The following is a 23,213-nucleotide window of genomic DNA, read 5'->3' on the forward strand; positions in this document are numbered from 1 at the left end:
AGTTCTGAAACAGAAATATCTTGTCTAAAGGGTTAGAGCAGGTTGGAGCACTGTAAAAGGGAATGTGTGAGATGTGTCTGGAAGGATGGGCAGGGGGCAGATTATAGAAGCTCAGTGGACTCTATAAAAATTTTTGGATTTTATGCTGAGTGCAATAGGAAACTATTAAAGGTTTTAAGTTTCATGTTTTTAAAAGATCATTCTGATTGCTGAGAATAGTTGGAGGAGGGCATGAAAAGAACTACAAAGCCCATTTTAGGAGATGACTGCACTGGTCAAAATGAAGATGATAGTAACTTGGCACAAGGTGAGAGCAATGAAAATAAGATTCAAGATCTACTTGAAAGGTAAAAGCAATAGGACCTGATGATGTATTGAATGGGAGGAGTGAGTGAGGTAGATAGAGAAGGAAGTTTAGGGGAAAAAAAAATACATCGGGAAGGATTTCTAGGTTTTTCTGCTTAAGCAACTCCCTGGACTGGGGTATGATTTTCTTCACTAGGCAAAGAGGAGAGAACAAAAATTTTTCTTTTGTTTTTGTTGGGAAGGTGGCAACAGAATTTCAAAAGATCAAGCATTTATTAACAATATATTTCAAGTAGCAAAAATGTCATTTATATTTGGGTTTTGTTATTAAGATTTTAAAGAATTCCAGCCTGAAAATTATCATTTGTCAGAATTCACTTTCAATTAAGTACCCCAGTAACTAGAAAATACCTTCCCCAGATAATTTTCTTAATACTCTCTTCCAAATAATCTTAATTCTTCTCAACTGTGATATCCCACAGTCAGAAAAGACAAAGTCAGTAGGCTGTTGTAAAGGTATGCACTGTATGAGATTCTTCTAGTCAAAATGATGTCACTCATATGGCAGGTTAAGTATGTCATCTACATTTCAACATTAAGGGAGAGTCAAGGGAGTAAGAAATCTAGGTCTGATCAAAACAACTCAGGTTTTAGTCCTGAAATTTCTTAATTTCAATAATTTTTAGGAGGGTTAAACTATTGTTTTCTGGGAGATGAAGATGAGATTCAAGATCTATTTGGGGATTACAGTCAACAAGATTTGATGATGAACTGGATGGGAAGGTGGTAAGGGAAGACAGGGAAGGAAGGGAACGAGGACAAATACACCAAAAAGAAGGCCAGTTAGCATTTTTGCAGGAGTCATGTGTTGCTTGAAGAGAAAGACAAGGTCCCAAGGTGAGAGCACGTTGAAGAGGTACACTCTGATGAGTAGGTGCATGGGTAAGGTCTAGACTAGATACTGAAAATGCCAAATTTACAGGCATTATCTGACCCATAGACATTATTTGTTGAGACCACACAGTAATTACTTGCTCATAAAAATCTAGGTTTCTGACTTCTTATGAAAAATTGGGATACCAGCCATACTGGGCCCACATTCTTAGAAGGCTGCTCTAGGCTAAAGCTGAGTAATAGTGCCCCCTTAGATATGCACCTGTCTGCTCTAACCCTCCTTGTCCCTCCCTGTATCCCTGATCCAGTCACTCTACTCAATTCCACTATATGTAAGCATGTGAGTCTGTGACTCCTAGTATAAAACATGGAGCCCAGGAGCAAGGCCCAGGGTAGATGGGAATAGATGACACAAGTGCATCTCTTTGGGAAATAGGGACGTGTGAAAGGAGGATCAAAAAGAAATATGTCTAGGAAAGCAAAGAGAAGTTTGGCTCACATCACTTTTGGCCAGGGGTGGTTTTTAACAAACATCAAAACACCTCAGAGAACAAACAGAATAGCTCACTGGACATTCTGGCTGTGTCCAAACTACAGCACTTCTACTAGAAGATGAGACAGACCCACACAAATTTATTCTTAAATGTTTTGCATTGGTGCATGCTTCGTCTTCTCCAATTATGAAGAAAACATGAGCATGGGAAGTCAGAGTGAGCGAGGGAATCATATATCTGACTGAGCATGTTTGCCTAGAGCAGAGCCCCTTGCCTTCTCAGTGCAGAGGGCTTGCTGGGAGGCACTACAAGAATAGATGGAACCAAAGCTCAGTATTTGCATTCACTCGAAGGCACAGGAGAGAACTTGGTCTTACACGTTATTTATTTTTTAGAAAACATCCTGTAGAAAATGCCCATTAAGCATTTCCCCTCAGTTTCACTCCCCCAGGGTTCACCACACTCTAAATGGCTATGCCTCAGGCCAGTGTGCAGTGGCACATCAGTCCAGGCCTGTGTCCCATCAGCATCACAACATTACTAACAGCAATCTCTGCGGGAGAAGAGACTCTGCTCCAAGCTCTGCCACTCTCTCATTCTGGCTCTGCTCACTCTAGGCTGTTAATATACTTTCTCTTCATGGAAGAAAAATAAATTATTTAGGTGTATACATTATGAATGCAGTTATTTAAAAAATAAGCATGCATGTTGACAAGAATGGGAAAGCATCCGCAGAAATAAGGAGAGCAATTATGTTAGAAAATATTCCTTTCTATCAGACATATGTTTTACTATCTTTGTTACATTAGGCTTTTTAATAAAATGTTCAAATTTGACAAGTAATTTTAAAATGTTTTTTGTCTTCTGATACTACCTCTTTAACCCTGATTTGAGCTGTTACAAAGTATTAAGTGGAATTATTCATTCATCTGGCCAGTCAATAAATTATTTTTGATAGCCTCTAACATATAAGTCATTTGCTAGAATTGTGGGGAATGCAAATGTGTAAGTCTTGGCTGTTGTTTTCAATGACACTGTGGCTTACTAAGGGAGAGAAGAAATGTTCATGAAAAACTACAAGAAAAGGGAGTCTACAGGAAGTTCGGTCTGAATAGTTGTATAAACATAGTATAAGTGTTCAAGGGAAGGAAGAGCTAGTTCAGTGGGGTGATTAAGGTGGATTTTCAGAAAAGCGAGCATTTAGACCAGACCTGGAATGATGAGCAAAATCTCACTAGATCCAACAAGTACAAGCACTGGTTCCATTCCAGGCTCCATTCCAGATACCCTCACAGATGATGACTCATTACTGGTAACCAGCTTAGAGAGACGGTTTGTTGTGGGAGCCAGGGAAGTAAGTGGTTAGACTTAGGAAAAGAACGAATTCTAAGCAGTAGAAACATAATTCCATGAAGCATTTCATTTTTGGAAGAAATACAGGAAAGAACAATTTAGTGATATATAAATAAGAACACTGAAAATGTTCAAACTCTGATCTAACAATTCCATTTCTAAGAATTGATCCTTAGGAAATAATCCTAAAGACCAAAAAGGTTTAATCCATGAAGATTTTCATTAAAATGTTAGTTTCAATAAAAATCTATCTAAAATAGTACCCTCTACATTTTCTCTCTCCTTGACTTGCTTTATTTTTCTGCATACCACTTACCACCCTAGTACATTTCATTACATTATTAAATACAGTGTTATGGCATATTTGTTCACTTGTTTACTGTCTGTTTCCTTAAGTAGAATATAAGCTCAATTGGGGCAAGTATGTTAACCTGTCTTGTTTACCAATATATCCTCAGTACCAATAAATATTTGTGAAAGGAAGAAAGGAAGAAATTATATGAAAATTAATAGTTGGTTGGGCATGGTGGCTCCTGCCTGTAATCCCAGCACTTTGGGAGGCAGGACAGCTTGAGCTCAGGAGTTCAAGACCAGCCTGGGGAACATGGTGAAACATCATCTCTACAAAAAAATACAAAAATTATCCAAGCATGGTGACACATGCCTCCCAGCTACTCGGGAGGCAGAGGCAGGAAGATCACTTGAGCCTGGGAAGTTGAGGCTGCAGTGAGCCATGAGAACATCATTTACTGCACTCCAGCCTGGGTGACAGAATGAGACCTCTCAAAAATAAAAAACAAAGAAAAGAAAAGAAAAAGAATAATTAATGGAGACAAATTAAATGCTCAAAAATAAGAGAATGCTAAGGACATTATTTATTTTATATACATTTGGTAACTTCAATTGTTAAAATGCTATTTATAATTAGAGCTTATACTACATGGAAATGTTTACGTATTCATGGTAAATTTTTTAAAAAGCAGACCAGACTGTGTAAATTGACCCATCACAGAAATATTTCTTTTAAAAAGCCCCCAAACAAAAAGAGAGAGAATAAAACATTTATAGTGATTTTTTTTCTTTAGGTAATAAAAATGAGGTTAACTTTTATCCTTTATCCTTTTATTCCATATATTTTCCAAACTTTCCATAGTGAGCTTGGCATTTTTTAAATAGAAAAAAGAGTAATAAAATCTTCACAACAACAAAGAAGCAATGCAGACAGGGACGGGCCTTAAATGTCAGGATAAGGAGTGTATATGTGAAGTATGCATATATCCAGCATTGGAAAACTACCGTAGTTTTTAAGCAAAGCAATCAGAGTAGCACAGTGATGTTATAGAAACAAACAAGGGATATGGAGGATGGGCTGGAGGGCAGTAGGACTGGAGACAGGGAGACTAGTAGGTACTGTGCTAGTTCACGTACAAAAGGATGGACAGGAACTGAGACGGAAAGAAAGAGCTAACATGAAAAACGCTGAAAATGCTCCACACACTTTGTTTTCCAGTTGAGAAGCTATCTTAGTCATTTCCTTTAATATTGTGAGATTTGGATGATAATTATCACCTCTGTCAGATTCCATGGGAGAAGAAAGAAAAACAAAACAGAAACTCCTTTCCAAAGCTGCAGATTGATCATAAGCTTTGGCAATGCCCCGAGAGGCATCCCTACAGAGGCAGCGTACACTAGGACGTTGACAATTCTTCTGTTCTGTCACTCAGTAGGTCACCACATACAATTTATTACCATATACAATATATTACCTAACTCCTGTGAAACTTGGGGAAAGCTTCGGATAAAGGGAAATTTTCATCCTTACAGGAAAAATGATAGGCTTTCTTTCTTGATTTGGATATACAGACTCTGGAGCTTTGTGGTAACTGCTATTAACTGAAATGCCTCTTCCTTCTTCAGAGTATCAATATCTCCAAGTATTTTCCGATAATATGCACAAGCAGTGTAACATTAAGAAACTCTTAGAAAATACCCCTTGTTAAAATAGTTATATGCAGAAAACTATCCTTAAAAACACTTTTTAGCATCAGAATGGAAAGGCTACATATTCCTAAAGCCATCAGCAGAGACGCCAATCCTATTCATTTCCTGAGTCACTAAACTGGCAACTAACCCACACTACACTACCATTCCCAGACAGGAAAGCTTGACAGCACAGGCACCATGAGTTGAATTACCTGTCCATTGCACAAAAGAGCTCATATGGCCAAAAGAATTTAAGACCAATGGGTCAGTTTTACAGAAAAGAATATACAAGGAGTGAAAGATGGGGGAAAGCCATGCAATAGATTTATGGCTTCACATACCTGGCATCGAGGAACCTTGATCTTAAAATCATAACTGCTTCACAAGTGCTTTGTTTGAGTTGCATTTGAATGGAACTAAATTTTCGATGGATGATGCCCACCATTCTTTCAATCTCTTTTGGAGAAATGGGACGTGTTCTACTCTGTTCTCGGAGAAGGTTCATCACATGTGTAGTAAATTCATTACATGCCTGTAATGGGAAAAAAAAAATCACTCCTTTGGAAACTGATATTTTATATTATCACATAAAGAGATTAACTCATCTGAATTTACACCTCATTTGCAATCACCAATAGCATTATACAGTGTGTAGGGTAAAACGAAAACTAAGACACTTTCAAAATGGTAGTAATAGTAGTTAAAGCAGCAAGAATTCTGAAACCGTGCATGGTCAGATGTGCAAGGGAGATAGCATTCAGCTGCTCTTCCCACCCACCCCTGTCTAGTTCCAAAATTATGTTTTCCCATTCGAGGATGCTCCCTACCAATTCCCATATACAAATAAAAATATATGTTAATTGTTAATACTAAGTACCACCTATTTTCTCTGGGGTTTTACATTTAGTCAACAAATGCTTACTGAACAACTACAAAGTTCAAACTCTTGCCAGTGCTGTAAGGAACATAGAAATGAGTAAGATGCAGGCCTGGCCTTTGGTGAGAAAAAATATATAAAAAACTAATTCAGTGCAAAGACTAACAGGAAGATATTAATAAGTTCCAAGGAAGGAATATTCTCATCTGTAGGCTTCATGGATTGCGCTTTAAAGAATAGGTAGCATCTTTGAAAGGTAGATAAAGATGGAAGTCAGGAGGAATTCCAGGCACTAGAAATAACAGTATGTTGCAAGTTCAGAATATGGCAAGTAGGAATACAGATAATATGTAAAGAAGCAAAAAGGATTCAGGCTTGAATTAGCACATAAAGGGCCTTGCATGCCAAGCATTCCAACGACCTATTACAATTTAGCTGTAGTGCAGGCCTTTAGTGGATATAAGCCATCTCTGTATAGCAGCTCAACTCTTCAAGAGATGTCCAACAGAAAATAAGGATCAGATTTGGGTCTCAAACTTTTTAGTTAACAATCCTCAGACATTGTCTCTTTCAGTACACACACATACACATACACACACACATACACACACACACACACACATTTCCCCTAAAATTCAGAGTCTCACTCTGTCACCTAGGCTGGAGTGCAGTGGTATGATCATAGTTCATTGCAGCCTCAAGCTCCTGGGCTCAAGCAATCCTCCCATCTCAGCATCCCAAGTAGCTGTGATGATAGGCATGTGCCACCATACCCAGCTAATTATTTATTTATTTATTTTTTGTAGAGACGGAGTCTCACTCTGTTACCCAGGCTGGAGTGCTGGAGTGCAGTGGTACAATCTCGGCTCACTGCAACCTCCGCCTCCCAAGTTCAAGCAATTCTCCTGCCTCAGCCTCTCAAGTAGCTGGCACTACAGGTGCACATCACCACACCCAGCTAATTTCTTTTAGTCGAGATGGGGTTTCACCATGCTGCCCAGGCTGATCTCAAACTCCTGAGCTCTGACAATCTGCTCGCCTCGGCTTCCCAAAGTGCTAGGATTACAGGCGTGAGCCCTCGCGCCTGGCCCCCAGCTAATTTTTAAATCATTTTTTAGAGTCAGGGTCTTGCTATGTTGCTCAGACTTGTCTCAAACTCTTGGCCTAAAGAGATCCTCCCACCTCAGCCTCCTGAGCTGCTAGGATTACAGGTGTGTGCCACTGTATCCAACTTCATCTATATTCTCTTTGATTTATAAATCTGTATAACGGGGCCTACACTGAAATCCAGTACTGCCCTGGTAAATAAAGCATCAGTTTATACTCCTGAAGAAGAAAAGTCTCTTCTGGCATTTTTCTTAAAAAAGCAGGATGGGAAATTCTGCATCTTACTGCACGGGTGTCCCTGATAGAGTGAGCAGACAGAACAATCACTGATTAATGCAAGACGTGTTTGGAAGTTATGATAATGTCCACTTCCCTACAGATATCCTGAACGCTGCTTACATATAGCACACGATGGTTTTTCTAACTGCTCATTGGAGGACTAACCTTTCCCGTACACTGTGGATTTCACTTACTCTACGCTTTTACAGAGCTTTCCATAAATATTTTAAGATAAGGTAAAATGAGTCTTACTATGTAAAGTTTTTTCAAAAATGTTTTAAGCCGTAGGAAATATTACATTCCTTGCGAGTGGTGACACTATATGATACAGGATTCTTCAGAGTGTAGAATTATGCAATATACATATCTAATAAACATCTACAAATTGGTGGGCTTTTTAATACTACAATTCAAGAGTGAGAGTTATGTTGGTTAATAGCCATAAATTCATTATCCCTGAACCATAAGAGAAGAATTCTTAATCTGCAGTCAATGGATAGGTTTAGAAGGTCAATGACCTCCTGAAATCCTATACAAGTTGTGTGAATATTAATAATTCTGATGAATCTGTGAAGTTTTTGTTTTCTTTTCAGATTCTCAGTCTATAATTTTAAAAGGTTAGTAATCATTATCCTAGGATATGACATAGTAAAACATTAGGCAATATTGTAGACTAAAACCAGAAGTTGAAGGCAGAAACCAAGATTTAAAAAAATAAATTTAAGATCTTCCCCACTATATTATCAATTTATTTTATTATTATTTTTTGAGATGGAGTTTAGCTCTTGTTGTCCAGGCTGTAATGCAATGGCACGATCTTGGCTCACTGCAATCTCTGCCTCCCAAGTTCAAGCTATTCTCCTGCCTCAGCCTCCCAAGTAGCTGGGATTACAGGCGTGTGTCACCATGCCCGGGTAATTTTTTTTTGTATTTTTAGTAGAGATGGGGTTTCACCATGTTGGTCAGGTTGGTCTCGAACTCCTGACCTCAAGCGATTTACCTGCCTCAGCCTCCCACAGTACTGGGATTATAGGCGTGAGCCTGTAATAAACAGTACATGGCCTATATATTTATTTTGAGACAGTTTCATTCTGCTGCCCAGGCTGGAGTGCAGTGGCACGATCTTGGTTCACTGCAACCTCTGCTTTCCAAGTTTGAGTGATTCCCATGCCTCAGCCTTCCGAGTAGCTGGGATTACAGGCGTATGCCACTGTGCCCAGCTAATTTTTTTTTTTTTTTTTTTGAGATGGAGCCTTGCTCTGTCGCCCAGGCTGGAGTGCAGGGGCGCGATCTTGGCTTACTGCAAGCTCCGCCTCTTGGGTTCACACCATTCTCCTGCCTCAGCCTCCTGAGTAGCTGGGACCACAGGCGCCCGCCACCACGCCCGGCTAATTTTTTGTATTTTTAGTAGAGACAGGGCTTCACTGTTTTAGCCAGGATGGTCTCGATCTCCTGACCTCATGATCTGCCCACCTCGGCCTCCCAAAGTGCTGGGGTTACAGGTGTGAGCCACTGCGCCCAGCTAATTTTTGTATTTTTGGTAGAGACAAGCTTTTACCATGTTGGCCAGGCTGGTCTCAAACTCCTGACCTCAAGTGATCCGCCTGCCTCAGCCTCCCAAAGTGCTGGGATTACAGGCATGAGCCACCATGCCCGGCCTATATTATCAATTTAAACAATTTTATGCCAAATTAGAAACAAGTGGTCACCCTACCAGTAAATATATATATATAGAGAGAGATATATATCTCTTTTTCTTGAACTTTCCCTAAGGAGATGTTTATATAATTTCCAAGTTATATAATGTGGCCAACTCTACCCTTCAGTATTCTCATGAGTAAAACAACAATAACTGAACTAGAACTATTCCCAAACTGGGATTAACAAATTCTACAGTTCTACAGCTAGTTCCATAGAATGTTAACTAATGGTCCAACAATATGGTATGTTTGGGATATGCTGGGTTAACCAAAATCTTAAAAAATGTTTGTGGATAAGACTCTTCAGTATTTCTATCCCAATATTTGTAATAAATCTTCAAGGAGAAACAGTATATCCAACTTTTTCCCAAATAAATGGGGCCAAAAAATTTCTCTCTAGAGTAATACTGTCCAATAGAAATATATTATGAGACACATATTAAATTTTTAAATTCTCAGTAGCCATATTAAAAAAATAAAATACAAAGAATTAGGTGAAATTAATTAACAATATATTTCATTTAACCCAATATATAAAAAATAACCTGGCCTGGGCAACATGGCAAAATCCTGTCTCTAACAAAAATATAAAAACTTAGCTGGACATGGTGGCACGCCTATGGTCCCAGCTACTTGGGAGGCTGAGGTAGGAAGATCACTTGAGCCTAGGAGGCAGAGGCTATAGAGAGCTGAGATTGTGCCACTGCATCCAGCCTGGGTAGCAGAGTGAGAGAAAGAAAAGAAAGAAAAGAAAGAAGGGAAGGGAAGGGAAGGGAAGGGAGGGGAAGGGAGGAGAAGGGAGGGGAGGGGAGGGGAGGGGAGGGGAGGGGAGAAAACTGTTAATGAGGTATTTCATTCTTTTTTTGTACTCTTTGAAATCTAGTGTGTATTTTACATTGACAGCACATCTCAATTCAGACTAGTCAGACTTCAAGTGCTCATTAGCTACATGTGGCTACTGGTTGCTATATTCAGCAGCACAGCTCTATGGTATCTTGTGGACCAATGTGCTAGGAAAAAATCTTTGGGAAATGCTATGCTAGGTAATCTTTGATACATTAAAAAATTTTTCACCACCATACATTCACACAAACACAATAAAAGCGCATTTGACTTAGGAATGTCCTTGATGAAGCAATATAAATTATTCATCTTACTACCTATAAACCTTTGAGTATGTCTGTAATATTGTGTGTGTCAAATGGGAAGCACACAAAAAAAGCTCTTGTATTGCACACTGAAGGAGGACTGTCTTGAGAAAGAGCACTTTTATGGTTAAGTAATGAGCAGAAGTCAATTTTTTCATGGAACACCATTTTTACTTAGAAACAAGTATGAAAAATTATGATTATATGGAGTTGGGTATTTGGCAGATGTTCTCTCAAAAATGAAACAAGTGAGCCTTCCATGTCAAGGAAAACAGCTGAGAGAATTATGCCAATTAAAAAATTTGAGTTTTCAAGTGAAAATCAGAATTTTGAAAAACTTGCATCCACCACTGTAAGCTTAACAGTTTCCCAGTAGACTTTCTGATGAGTTCAGAGTTGATATTCATAAATATGATATTTTGACATTATATAATGAAATGTGTCAAAATTTGGAAGATACGCATAATTCAGTAAACCTGTACTTTCCAAATGATCAACGCATGATGTCACAAAAGCATGCATAGGTACAAGAGACATTCAAAGTGAAAACCAGACCAGTGATCTTAAAGAAACAGAGTACAAAAAGTTAACTGACATGGTTTCAGGTTTCTCATTGCAACATACTTTTACAAAACTATAACTTGTCAAGTTTTGGGGTGTAATATCAAAAAAGAGTATTCACAATTATCTGAAAAGGCTATTAACATCTCTTTTGCAATGACATATCTGTGTGAGGTCAAATGCTTTTCATATATTTCAACCATATGACAACAGTTGACTGTAGAAGCAGATATGAGACTCAAGCTGACTTCTATCAAGCTCATAGTGAGTTTGCAAAAATGAAAAAGCAAGGCCATTCTTCTCACTAAATTTTAAGGTTTTTTGTTTTTTAAAAAAGTTATTTAGGTTAACATATAATAGCTTGTTGATAGTTTTAAATTAATTAGGGCTGGCCATGGTGGCTCATGCCTATAATTCTAGCACTTTGTTGGGGCAAAGTGGGAGTACTGCTTGAGCCCAGGAGTTCAAGACCAGCCTGGGCAACACAGCAAGATCTCATCTGTATAAAACAAATTTAAAAATTAGCCAGGCATGGTAGCACACATCTGTGGTCCCAGATACTAGGGTGGGCTGGGGCAGGAGGATTGCTTGAGCCCAGAAGATCAAGGCTGAAGTCAGCTATTATCATACCACTGTACTCTAGCCTGAGTGACAGAGTGAGAATTTGTCTCTAAAATAAAATAAAATAGGCTGGGTGCAGTGGTTTACACCTGTAATCCTAGCCCTTCAAGAGGCTAAGGCAGGAGGACTGTTTGAGCCCAGAAGTACAAGACCAGCCTGGGCAACAGTGAGACCCCATCTCTATAGGAAATTATTAAAAATTAGCTGGGCACAGTGATGCACACCTGTGGTCCCAGCTACTCAGGAGGCTGAGGTAGGAGAATCACTTGAGCCCAGGAGGTAGAGGCTGCAGTGAGCCATGTTCGCGCCACTGTACTCCAGCCTGGGCGACACAGCAAGACCCTGTCTCAAAAAATAAAATAAATAAAATAATTAGTAAATACTTTACATTTTTCTAGTTTTAATTTCTATTATAATAAATATTGATAGACATAAGCCACCAACCCAAAAGCGTTTACAGAAGTCTCCAATAATTTTTAAGAGTCTAAGTCCTAAGACTGAAAAGTTTGAGAACTGCTGTGCCAGAGTATGGAAGCGTTTCTAATGTGCACACATAACATTGCTAATTCCAACAAACCTAGCTCACTCATTATGGTAACATATATCTATGACAGGGCAAATATCTTAATAAATAATTCAAGACTCCTATGTGAATGACACCTGATACATTAGCTTTCTTAGTTTTTGTCTGGCTGGGTTTTAACCTCTCCAGAATGAGTGTTTGTCTATGGATTCTAAAGAGCAGCCAAAGACTTATACGAGAAAAAAGGGTTAAAAGCAAAAAAGTTTCTGCACCTAAAAACTCATAATTTGCTAAAACATTTGCTGAATGTCTCAAGACTTATTAAGTGAAGCCATCTATGAATGCAAATGCTGATGAGCAATTTGGCAATAGCCCAACATTCACAGAATTCACATAGCTTTTCTTTAAACCAGTAGTTCATACATGATTAATTAGAACATCTCATTTATGTAGTGTGCACTTTAGCTCATTACTCTAAGTAAAATTCGTTAAGTATTTACATTTAGATAATTAAAATCTGGGTACACCCTTAAGAAAGATGCATACACTTTAGGCAAAGTGATTTTTTTCCTTTATACCACTGAAAGTAAATTACAGCCTCATTTCAGCATCATCTGTACCAGGTTCAGAGCAGAGAACAGTACTGCCTCATCACCTAGCTCCTTAAAAGGCATACATTTTTTAAACATATAAACACAGTAAGAATCATCAAATGATTGCAGTTGTTTCAAAGGGCCACCCAACCACATATTAACATTGATGCTATTTATAATATAGAATGCTCATTTCAAACATTTATCATATCTTACATCATGTCTATAAGATATATTAAAATAGACATTTGGAGAAATTTTTCCTTGCCTTATGTTTTCCAAGTGAAACAGTCAGTTACAAGCTTTCTGGTTAATGTCCATAATATAAATACAGATATACTATGGTTAATTGCAGTATTTGGGAAATAAAAGTATGCCTTGAATTTTCTGATTAGAAGTACTGGCAGAAGCTTTTTTCTTTTAATCCAGCTGTTGAAAACTACCTAGGATGCATTTTTGTTTATGTGTTTAAAACATACACTGCAATAACAGTTAACATAAGGCATGGAAGATTTCATCTGTTAAAAGCATTTTCAATCAGTTTTTATTATGAGTCTTTGTCTTTCCCATTTTTTTCCTTTCTCCTTAAAAATCCAAACCAAGTAATAATTGAGGATTTAAAATATTTGGATTCTCAACAATACTTTAATGATATTTTTGGCTGGCAAAACTGTCTCCTCAATATCTGTACATATTTGGTTTACACACAAAATTAAAGTTTTCAGTGTTTTCCTTATTTTGTGGTGGGGCTTTTTTCATTGTGGATTCAAGACTCAACCTCTTTTTTGCCTTTAAGTTTATATTGTGGAAGTAAAACTGTAAAATAGACAGTGGGCAAGCACTGATTTTGGGGGAAGTTTTATAATGATCAGTGATCAGATCTAAAAACTGAATTGGTTTTCTGTAACCATCAAGAGAAGCTAACTGTAAACAGACCATAATATTCTAAAACCCACTTTTGACAAGAAAGAATAAATCTCTTTTAAAAAGTAGATGCCCCTCATATTTGCACTGCAACTATTTTCCAAATGTCTTGCCAGCCTCACGAGTAACTCTAGTCAAATACGGTAGATTTTGTATTTACCGAATGCTTATTAAATCAACAAATTTTTCTTGTTTTGGGTTAAAAGTCTGCATTTAAAGGTTCTAAGCCAACTAGAATGAGACCAATATGCCTAAGGAATAGGCACAAAGATGAAATAGCTGTTGTACCTCAATACTTCTTACCTAATTACATGGTTTAGGGACCTATCTCATGAGGGTTTTGTAAGGATTATATTATATAATGTATGTTAAAGTTCTTTGCACAGAGTCTGGAGCATAATTAATACTCAATAAATGACAGTTATTATTGATGACAATAAAAATGGTAATTTTATGAAATTCATACTATTTTTATGTCATTACTCTGCAAGCAAGTCCACACTTTATCTAATATAGTTCTGCCTTCTCATTGCCTCAATAAGTACAAAAACTGCTTCCAAAGAAGTTGAAAAAAAAAAGAGTATTCAAATGTATTAAATAAAACAATTCATTATATTAATCAAGCTTGTGGTCATAAATACAACTGGCACACAGAGCCAATAAACTAGTAACTCGAAGGAAAAAAAGGGAACAAACCAAACCCTCCTTCCAGGCAAGGAAAAGGCCAGGCATGAAAGTCAACAGGAAGTAAAACTCTTCCCTTGGAATAATGAATGACAAATCCTTGCTTTGGAACATGAAATCAGGTAGTATTCTTTTGTCTATCCTGCTTAACTATTAAGAAGAAATAGCAAAATGGAATTAGGAGTTTACAGGCTACACAATCTCTAATGTGAAAACGTCAGCATTTTTTAATTTGATAAAAATAAAATCCTTCACAAGCAAAAGCTATTTTGCCAGCAAACCTAAGCATATAATGTAGAGATCTCAAAAAGCACAAGGACACGCTTTTACAGTGGTTTACATTTTCACCCATTCTCCATTCCCCCTGCAATCTGTAAGTCCTCTGGTAGTCAAATGCTACCTGATTGGTCCTGAGCACATTCAGTGTATTCCTTGGTTCTAGTGCTTTTTGCCTGATTTGGGGTGAGTTCAAATGACGTCTGTGAACTCAGAAAGCAGGTTCCCAGATGCTTGGGAAGGGTTGGGACCCTGACAACACTTTTGCCTTCAGCAAAAAATGTATTTCAATATAATTATAGTAGATAGCTTTCAATATGTCATCTCTATTATAGCAGCTGTAAATTATGAGTGAATTGCCTGTGTACAAGCATTTCTTCTGGTACAAGTAAAGTGGGAGAGCTGCATAGAGCATTATATATCTTTTCCTTTTTAACTGAGAAGAAATCTTGAAGTCAAATTTCATTTGCAAAAACCAATGTGTCCATTTCCTTTTGGTAGGGTGGTGGAGGAACCAAGAAAGACCAGTTCAATAGAAGGCCTGTACTTCTTAAAAACAAGGCTTCCCAGGAACCTTGACTTAAGTTCTAGGAACTCACCTATTCTAACAGTGGTCCTTTAACCATAAGAACATATTTGCAAGGTACAGTAAAGGCATTTTTCAAAAGCTGTAGCTAATCAACAAGAAGACAGAGAAGCAACTAGGTTTGTCTCTTAGCTAAAAAGCGAGGCAATGTACCCAAGATGAAGTATTACAGGACAGTTTGCCCCAAGCTTTGGAAATTTTCATATTCCTCCTGGGTGTTAGAATCAACAAGAAGAAAATAAAATAGTTTTGTTTCCTTTTGGGTGGCAGTAATATTCAAGAACCTTACCCTAACATATATCCCATGCCTAATATTTCAAAAGTGTTTATAAGTGAATTTTTAGATGGTTATCATCAAGAATCATTAAATCTGAGCCTATGTAATAGAGACATATGATAAAAGAACAATTTTCTGGAGGGAAAAAAGACAGGATTTTAAAGACAATACCATCTCTAAAACATATACATAAAACTGAGCCTTGCAGCTTGGATTTAATTTTGCTCAAACTGTAGCTCTAGTCTGTCTGCTTAGCTTTGTAAATGTGGCTGTGCTTATGAGGTACTTTAATTTACTGCAGTGGTGATGTTTGTTAATTTTATGGCAATCTAAATCTAAACAGGCTTCAGATACATTTTCATTACAGCTTCATTGTGAAACACAGTAGAGTGAATAACTCTTAAGATTCCAATGTAGTTTATTTCTAAAAGACTCAACACAATTTTCTGTTGAAGCCTTTGTCTTAACATATATGTTCTTCCTATTTACTATTAAGCTTTCTGTCACTCAGAGTACCCATGTTCACTTTTAGGAGGAAAAATATAATTTCTGGAAAGTGATTAAAATAGTTGTTTTTGGCTGGGCACGGTGGCTCACACCTGTAATCCCAGCACTTTGGGAGGCCACAGCAGGTGGATCATGAGGTCAGGAGTTCAAGACCAGCCTGGCCAAGATGGTGAAACCCTGTCTCTACCAAAAATACAAAAAAAAAAAAAAAAAAAAAAAAAATTAGACGGCTGTGGTGGTGGGTACCTGTAATCCCAGCTACCTGATCAGGAAGCTGAGGCAGGAGAATCGCTTGAACCTGGGAGGTAGAGGTTGCAGTGAGCTGAGATCGCACCACTGCACTCCAGCCTGGGCGACAGAGTGAGCCTCTGTCTTAAAAAAAAAAAAAAAAACCAACACGTTGTTTTTCCATCTGCTCGATTCCCATTTCAAACGCAAACCAACATGGGAAAATCAGAGAAAACCAGAATGTACCTGAATTATTTTCCAGTTCTACATGGGTAGCAGCACAATTCAATGAAAAAGGAAGACATATTTTCAGAAACTGATTTCAACGTCTGATTCTGACACTAACTAGATGTGCGACGTTGGACAAATCACTTACCCTCTCTGAGTCTCATTTTCTCCTCTATAAAATGGAAATTACAATACTATCTATTTTAGAAGTCCTATCCCTTCTTAGCTCTGTTTAGCCCTTCTTGTAACACCAAAGCATGTCTCTGAAAGGACCATCCAGATAAAGCCTATTCTTTGTACCCTAAAGAATTGAAAGGAAAAGTTGACCGTTTTGGGTCAAAATGCACCGATCCTAATAATTTAGGAGAACAACAGTCACAAGAGCTATAAAAACCAGCCCCCAAGACAACTTAAAAGAATTAAATGCTGCTACATCACTTCTAAAACAATTCCAAACCTACAGGAGAAAATTTGTAAATTAAAATTCTGCTGAATCTGCCAACTAGTCATCATACCCCATCTATTCATTTGTCCCTACTGTACAGATTTTATGTATCTCTATTTTTCCATCTGAAGTATTAAAACAAAAAAGGAACTATATATTTAGATTGTTATTAGGCTACTGATTATATCCAGAAATAATTCCTGAATACATTTTTAAACTCAGTGCTTCCCAATTTGATCTTCAATTAAAAAAAAAGAGATAAATGTATGAAGAACATGCATATACATGTATATTTTAAAAGCCAAAACAAAACAAAACAACAACAAAAAACTCTGGTGATTTGATGCTGTTATCAGCTGGGGCTAAAGTTACCTAAAATCTCATGGAAAATTTTGTAGGATATTTCTAAAACAATGAGACTCAGGACCTTGTCATTGACTGACACCAGCTTCACACAACTTCCACCAGGGTTGTATGGAGAAGTAAGGAGGCAGGTGTGAAGACACATGGCAGGAGGTAGTAAGGAACCGCCTTAATTCCTCAGCCAAAAAACTCGGGCCATTTGGCCTCTAATATTATATCTCTTTCCATGCAAGGTGACTGGTGATGTTTATCTAGTAAGTAGGTATGGTTATTTTAGCATAAAGTTATACAATTAGGAATATACTACACATAAGAGTCATTTTCTACTGTTTATGCTCAGGGGCAACCTTTTCAACCATGACTTATTTTGTTTACTCTCAATTATTCATATGTCAAATCAGAAAGTGGGATTTTTTTTTACATACATACATACACACGATAATTTTTCCAAAATTCTTATTTGTACATTTTCCACTGAAAGTTATTCTTACAAATGAGACTAGACATACAGTTTTAGATCCCAGAAAATCCTATTCCAAAAATAGAAAACATCTTAAAATATTTACATTACAGTTTAACTTAAAGATATACAAATTTTTCTACTCTCCCTCAAAACACACTCACCTCTGGGATAGGATTCAGCATTTGCTTAAAACCATTGTATCCAGAATATTAGAAAAGGCAATGTGAAAAAAATACAACGACATATTCAACTGAAACTATACAGGGAACATAGAGGGAAAAAAATCAGTATTAAAACTGATCAGGGGTTGCCAGGGATCAGTGGGGAGGAAAGAATAAAAGAGAGGGATGAATAGCACAGAGGATCTTTAGGGCAGTGAAAATACTCTGTATGAGCCTATAATGATGGGTACATGCCATCATAAATTTATCCAAATCCATAGAGTGCACAATACCAAGAGTAAACTCTAATGTAAACTATGGATTTTGGGTGATAATGATGTGTCAATGTAGGTTAATCAATTTTAACAAATGAACCCCTCTGGTAGGGGATGCTGATAATGGGAGAGACCATGCATGTGTGAGGAAAGGGGGTATACGTGATATCTCTCTTCTTTCCTCTCAAATTGGTCTTGTGAACTTAAAACTGCTCTTTAAAAAAGTCTTTAAAACACACACAAACACACACAAAACTCACCAGGACTCCCATTTCACACTAAAGTGTGTGGACTTTAAAAAGTACTTGCCTACAGAGTGAAATACTCATGGGTGAAATTATAGGATGTCTAAGACTTGCTTTAAAATACTCTACCAAATTGGGGCTGGGTACACAAAATAAGAGTGGCAAAATGTTGATAACTGTTTATCTGCGTAAAAAGTAGCTGATTCCTTATTTGGGGTTGAACTCTATGAAATTACCATATTCAACTGTTTCTGACCTCAAAACTTAGCAATTTCATAGGGTTCAGTCTAATACTATTCTCATTATTTTGTGTACATGTGTTATAAAATGTTCCATCATAATACGTTTTTAAAATTATCTTCCAAATGACAAATCTTATCAAATGAGAATTCCTCCAACTTGACAGCTTTTCAGCATTAAACTAGTAACTAAAATATGTGTAAAAAAGACCCACCAATATTTTACTTTATTACATTAAATCTAAGACTCACTTGTTTTTCCCTACATTTTAACATCTCTGAAATGTGAAAGCATTCTATAATCAGTAATATTTTATAGTTAAACTAGCAGTATTAATTTTTTCTTGGTGGTACATAAAATAATGATGCAACTTAAAATCAAAGTTATCTTAGATTCAGTATGGTTAATATAATTGCTGAGAACTGGATTTTTAACCCATATTCTCTTTCTAATCAGGAATTTAGCACATAATGCCTTGCCTAACACTCCCTGTCCTGGGGTACCCATAATTATCTTGGGAGGTCTCATACTCAGAGAAACAGGCCAGAACCTGCTTACTTGGTGAAGTTCCCTATAGTCTGGCACAATCCATAAGAATTAATTCCCAGGAGGATTCTGGAGCTCACAGCATAGGAGGGAAAAGCTCACTGTGCAATGCTTCCCTTCAAAAGTGATTAAAGCTTATGAACAAGGCTAGTGCATAAATGTTAATTATACAGAGCTTTGAAAAGCATCAAGTGGTGAGGTGAGAGGGAAGAATGACTGCAGGTGTGGTAATAAGGGCACGTGAATGTGAGGAATGAATAAAACTAAAACAAGTAGATGAGATACAATAGGTAGAGCTCCACCTCCAAAATCTCAAAGGGTCTTCATTTCATGAATCCAACAATTCACTTGGATTTTTGCATTGACCTTATTTATTTTGTAATTTGTGTTAACACCTACCCCTCACAGCCCTCAGAATTGGTTAGCATGGTCTAATAGAAGAGCAACAGAGGGTTTGTGTAGGACTATGAGAGTGGCGGCTGCTGACCTGTTCATATTTCTCCAGTTCTGTGTGATAGATTTGTCTGATCTGGGTCAATTTGGCTCTGTAATCTGAGTGTTCAATAGAGTTATCTGAAGAACCTCCAGAGGCTGCCGCGGCTGCAGCTGCTGCCGCCGATCCCCCACCTTTCTCAGGACCTGAAACCCCTTCTGCCAAAAGCATATTGTCCAGTCTCATTAGCTGGGGATCGGGAGGGTCCTCCTCCTGGGCTCCTCTGATGCTGAGACCTTCAAGGAAAGAGAGAGAGAGACAGAGAGAGAAGAAGCGAGAAACAGAGGACAAATAGTGTGAGTATTTTGTTTATTTGAGAAAATGATCAAACAACATCAGTGTACTACAATTCATGCTGAGAACTTCATTGTTCACATTTGATCAATAAGTTTGAATAAGTATGAAAATTATTTTCAAGATAATGTTTACATGCACCCTAGAATTTTAAATATCCCCCAACCACCTCAATTTACCACAGATAGATCCTTAGAAAAAGGTAACCCTGGCTTCCTTGAATATTTTAATCATCCAAGCTTCCCAGATTTAGATAATTTAAGCATAAAATGGGAAGAAGGTAAAAAAATGGAAGGTTTTAAGAAAGAAAGAAAATAATTACAGGGATATAAAACAAACTCATCCAAAGGTGGTCATTCTGTCTCTCTGTACAGTTGGAGAAACAGAATTAAAATTCCCTTAAAATAATTCACAAACTGTAATCAAAAGTTGAAAAATAAACAAGATTAGATGAGCTTTTCCATCATGTGATTTCAGAAGAGGAATACATACATTATGAAGCAATTAGCTATACTTAAATATATATATTATTAAATGAATATTGTTAAGTGATTGCTAGCAAACTATAAAATGATGATACTAAATACAGTATTAAAAATGTGCCATTGACATGGCAATACAGTTCTGGGCACAGTAGTCTCAATCTAATTTTGCTTTTAAATCAAGAACTTCCTAAGTGATGCCCAGTCAGCAACCTCTTCTGAGTACTATAGATCACAGCTGACAATTCGTAAGTTTAATCAGGTCACACAGGCTTTCTGCCAAGATGTTTTCAACAACACAGAAGACAAAGTTTTAAAATAATTATCATGGTATAAAAAGCACTGGAGTCAAGACAGCTGAAAATCAGCATTTTCATTAACGTGTAACATAATCTAAAACATCCCAGCCCAATTAACCTCTGTAACTCTGCTTAAAAACAGGTTCCCTACACTAGTTACAAGTCTTCTTGGGGAAGGGGGAAAAGGAAGTTGGCACCTTGCTTGTTTGTATTTGGATTCTGTCTTTTGAGTCTGTGCCTGTTGTTGTTTATCCACAGTGGTACACACTTTGTGTCTAGTGTAACTCACATGACATAACATCTATAAGCTGCCAAGTACTCAACTGATCACCAACTCTGATTTTATATGCTAACCTAAAGCTACCATCAATTCTTTTAAGAACAGATTTCATTCCTAGATGCCCTGAATTACATCCATGGCATGACAGAGCTCTTGGTTGCCTTAACTCAGATACACAACTTTAATTTCTTCCCCAAAACACTTTAAAGCTGTCACTTTCATTTAAAATTATACTTCAGAATAATTTCAACTGGATAATAAAACTAACTCATCATCATTTAAAATTATATCTGTTGTCTATTCAGAGGCAAATAAGGTTTGAAAACTATAATATACTAAGACAATATATTCATTTAGGAGAGCAAAAAGATAACTCATAAAATGCATATCAACACACTGCTGATAATTAAAAATAGGCAAACATGTATTTGCTGTTTCTTCTATAACTAAAAAGGATTGCCTAATATTGTTCTAGAACTGCCATGTATTGGTTAAGTTTGTATTGTTAATGTAAATCTTCAATTTTCCTCTCTTTTAATTCACTTTGTTAAATGTCAAAATCTCATGACCTGTACATGCTTGTAGTTCACATAGCAAGTTTTTTGTGCATTTGGCATGCAATGAGGGCTTACTGAACAATCTCTTATGCTGCACTTTGATTTCTGTTTAATTTTTTGTTCTTGTTTGAGGATTTCTTAATTTTCTCCATTTTAAACTGAATTTTTGCCCACAGTTTTGTGTGTTTGTTGATTTTTGTATTTACACAGACACTGATGCCTCTCCTGAAATGTGTTTTTTTAATCTACCTTCAAGTTTCCTCTGGGTTTCTAGATTTCCCCTTGAAGTTAAACACATTGATCTTTTCCCTATGGACATGTGGTGAAGTACTTTAATAGCAGATTAACTTCCATAGCCAAAAAGATTACACTTCCCTGCAAACGTATGGCAAACAAGAGAAACAGCTCAATGACCAATATCCAAGGAATTACACCATAAGAGAGACAGAAGGAAATTCACTAGGAAGAAATGCAAAAGGCACAAAACTAATTAGCCATCTATGATACTTTTATACATACTTAATATGTATATAAACCATCATTATCATACCAATGAGAAGCAATCCATAAGCTCAATAGCCATGGATACAAATAAAAACAATTATAAGTATACAGTGTCAACTACTGTAACGTTTTACTTATAATGAAAAATATCTTATTTCTAAAATTATCAGTAAATCAACACTAAGTGCTTGCCTCAAGAACAGGAAAATATGTTTTAATGCAATACTTTGTATTTACTTTATAAATTATGTGAATCAAATTTTATCAGAAAAATCATTTCCTGACAGAAAACTCATATTTCTTTAGATGAAAAGTACTAAAGCACTTTGCAAATAGGCAACATGAAAAAGACTATCAATAATAAAGGAATTTTCATAACTAGTCTGAAAAGTCAATCGGTTTCTTTTCTTTATTAAGCAAAGTAATGATTACGGGATCTTTAAATAGTAATACCTGGTTTCCAAAATTATTTTCAATTTGAATATTTCTATTTATTTTCTTACTGAAAAACATTTAAATTACCATTTTGTTCCTCATCCTACCTACCTAGCTACTCACTATTACTTAGTTTACTAACTTTCTAGAGTCACACTGGCTTTTAGTCATAATACCTACTCCTCTGGGCACCTATAAACATTTTAATGGGTCTAAATTTGCAAGGGTCAGAATGAATCAGACTGTGTGGTTATCAAAAGATCTTGATATCTTCAAATTGAACCATGGTAAAACAATCATTTAAAATTTGATTGTACTTGTTTTTAATCCAAAATGTATATATGATGAAACATACAGAGGTTTATAAAGGTTTACATCTAGGTTCTTTGGTCATCATAACCTTATAAAGTTTAAAAAAAAAACAAACCCTGTTTGCAGCCTACTTATAATCACAACATTCATTTCTGTATCCCTAAGATTTAGACAAATCATACAAACACAGTAAAACATTGTTTAACAATGAACTTGGCTTTGTTATAAGCCTACCATTTTTGCATATCTTTCAGCAAATCCTAATTAGCTGTCTTTCAACATGCTGTGCACCTGCCCCACAGATAATGGGAGAGAGCATCTGCATAGACGACTGCATTCGGAGGGCAATAAATAAATTACGGGTCAAAATTATTACAAAGCTTTCTCCGAATAAACGCATACCCTTCACAATTCTAAGCTGCAGATGTGAAAAGTACCTAAAGCCCACTCAAATGGTATGATTACGGGGCTGTTTGAGTTTAATAATCTGACTGTAATTCAGGCATTTTCAACAGCTCATTAAGGGTTCATTAATATATAGGCAAGCTTTTGAATTATAAATAAGCAGATTAGAAATCTGCATTGGCTAGATTGTACAGTACGAGCCTTTCTAACAGAAGAACACTGTAACACAATGAAGGCTTGACCTTAGTGAATGAGGTGCAAACAA

General features: G+C 36.8%; 1 protein-coding gene across 3 annotated transcripts in view; it reads right to left on the reverse strand.

The window, feature by feature from the left end:
- The window catches only part of PBX3 (PBX homeobox 3), a 225,067-nt gene that overhangs the window by 33,130 nt on the left and 168,724 nt on the right, over positions 1 to 23,213 (reverse strand). For all 3 annotated transcript variants that reach the window (XM_050760555.1, XM_050760557.1, XM_050760556.1), the window contains exons 3-4: positions 19,375 to 19,616; positions 5,372 to 5,562 (exon numbers count right to left, since the gene is read on the reverse strand). In XM_050760555.1, coding sequence (XP_050616512.1) covers positions 5,372 to 5,562; positions 19,375 to 19,616 — 433 coding nt within the window. The remainder of the gene's footprint in view (positions 1 to 5,371; positions 5,563 to 19,374; positions 19,617 to 23,213) is intronic.

The sequence above is a fragment of the Macaca thibetana genome, chromosome 15 (assembly GCF_024542745.1).
Source record: "Macaca thibetana thibetana isolate TM-01 chromosome 15, ASM2454274v1, whole genome shotgun sequence".
Lineage (NCBI taxonomy): Eukaryota > Metazoa > Chordata > Mammalia > Primates > Cercopithecidae > Macaca > Macaca thibetana.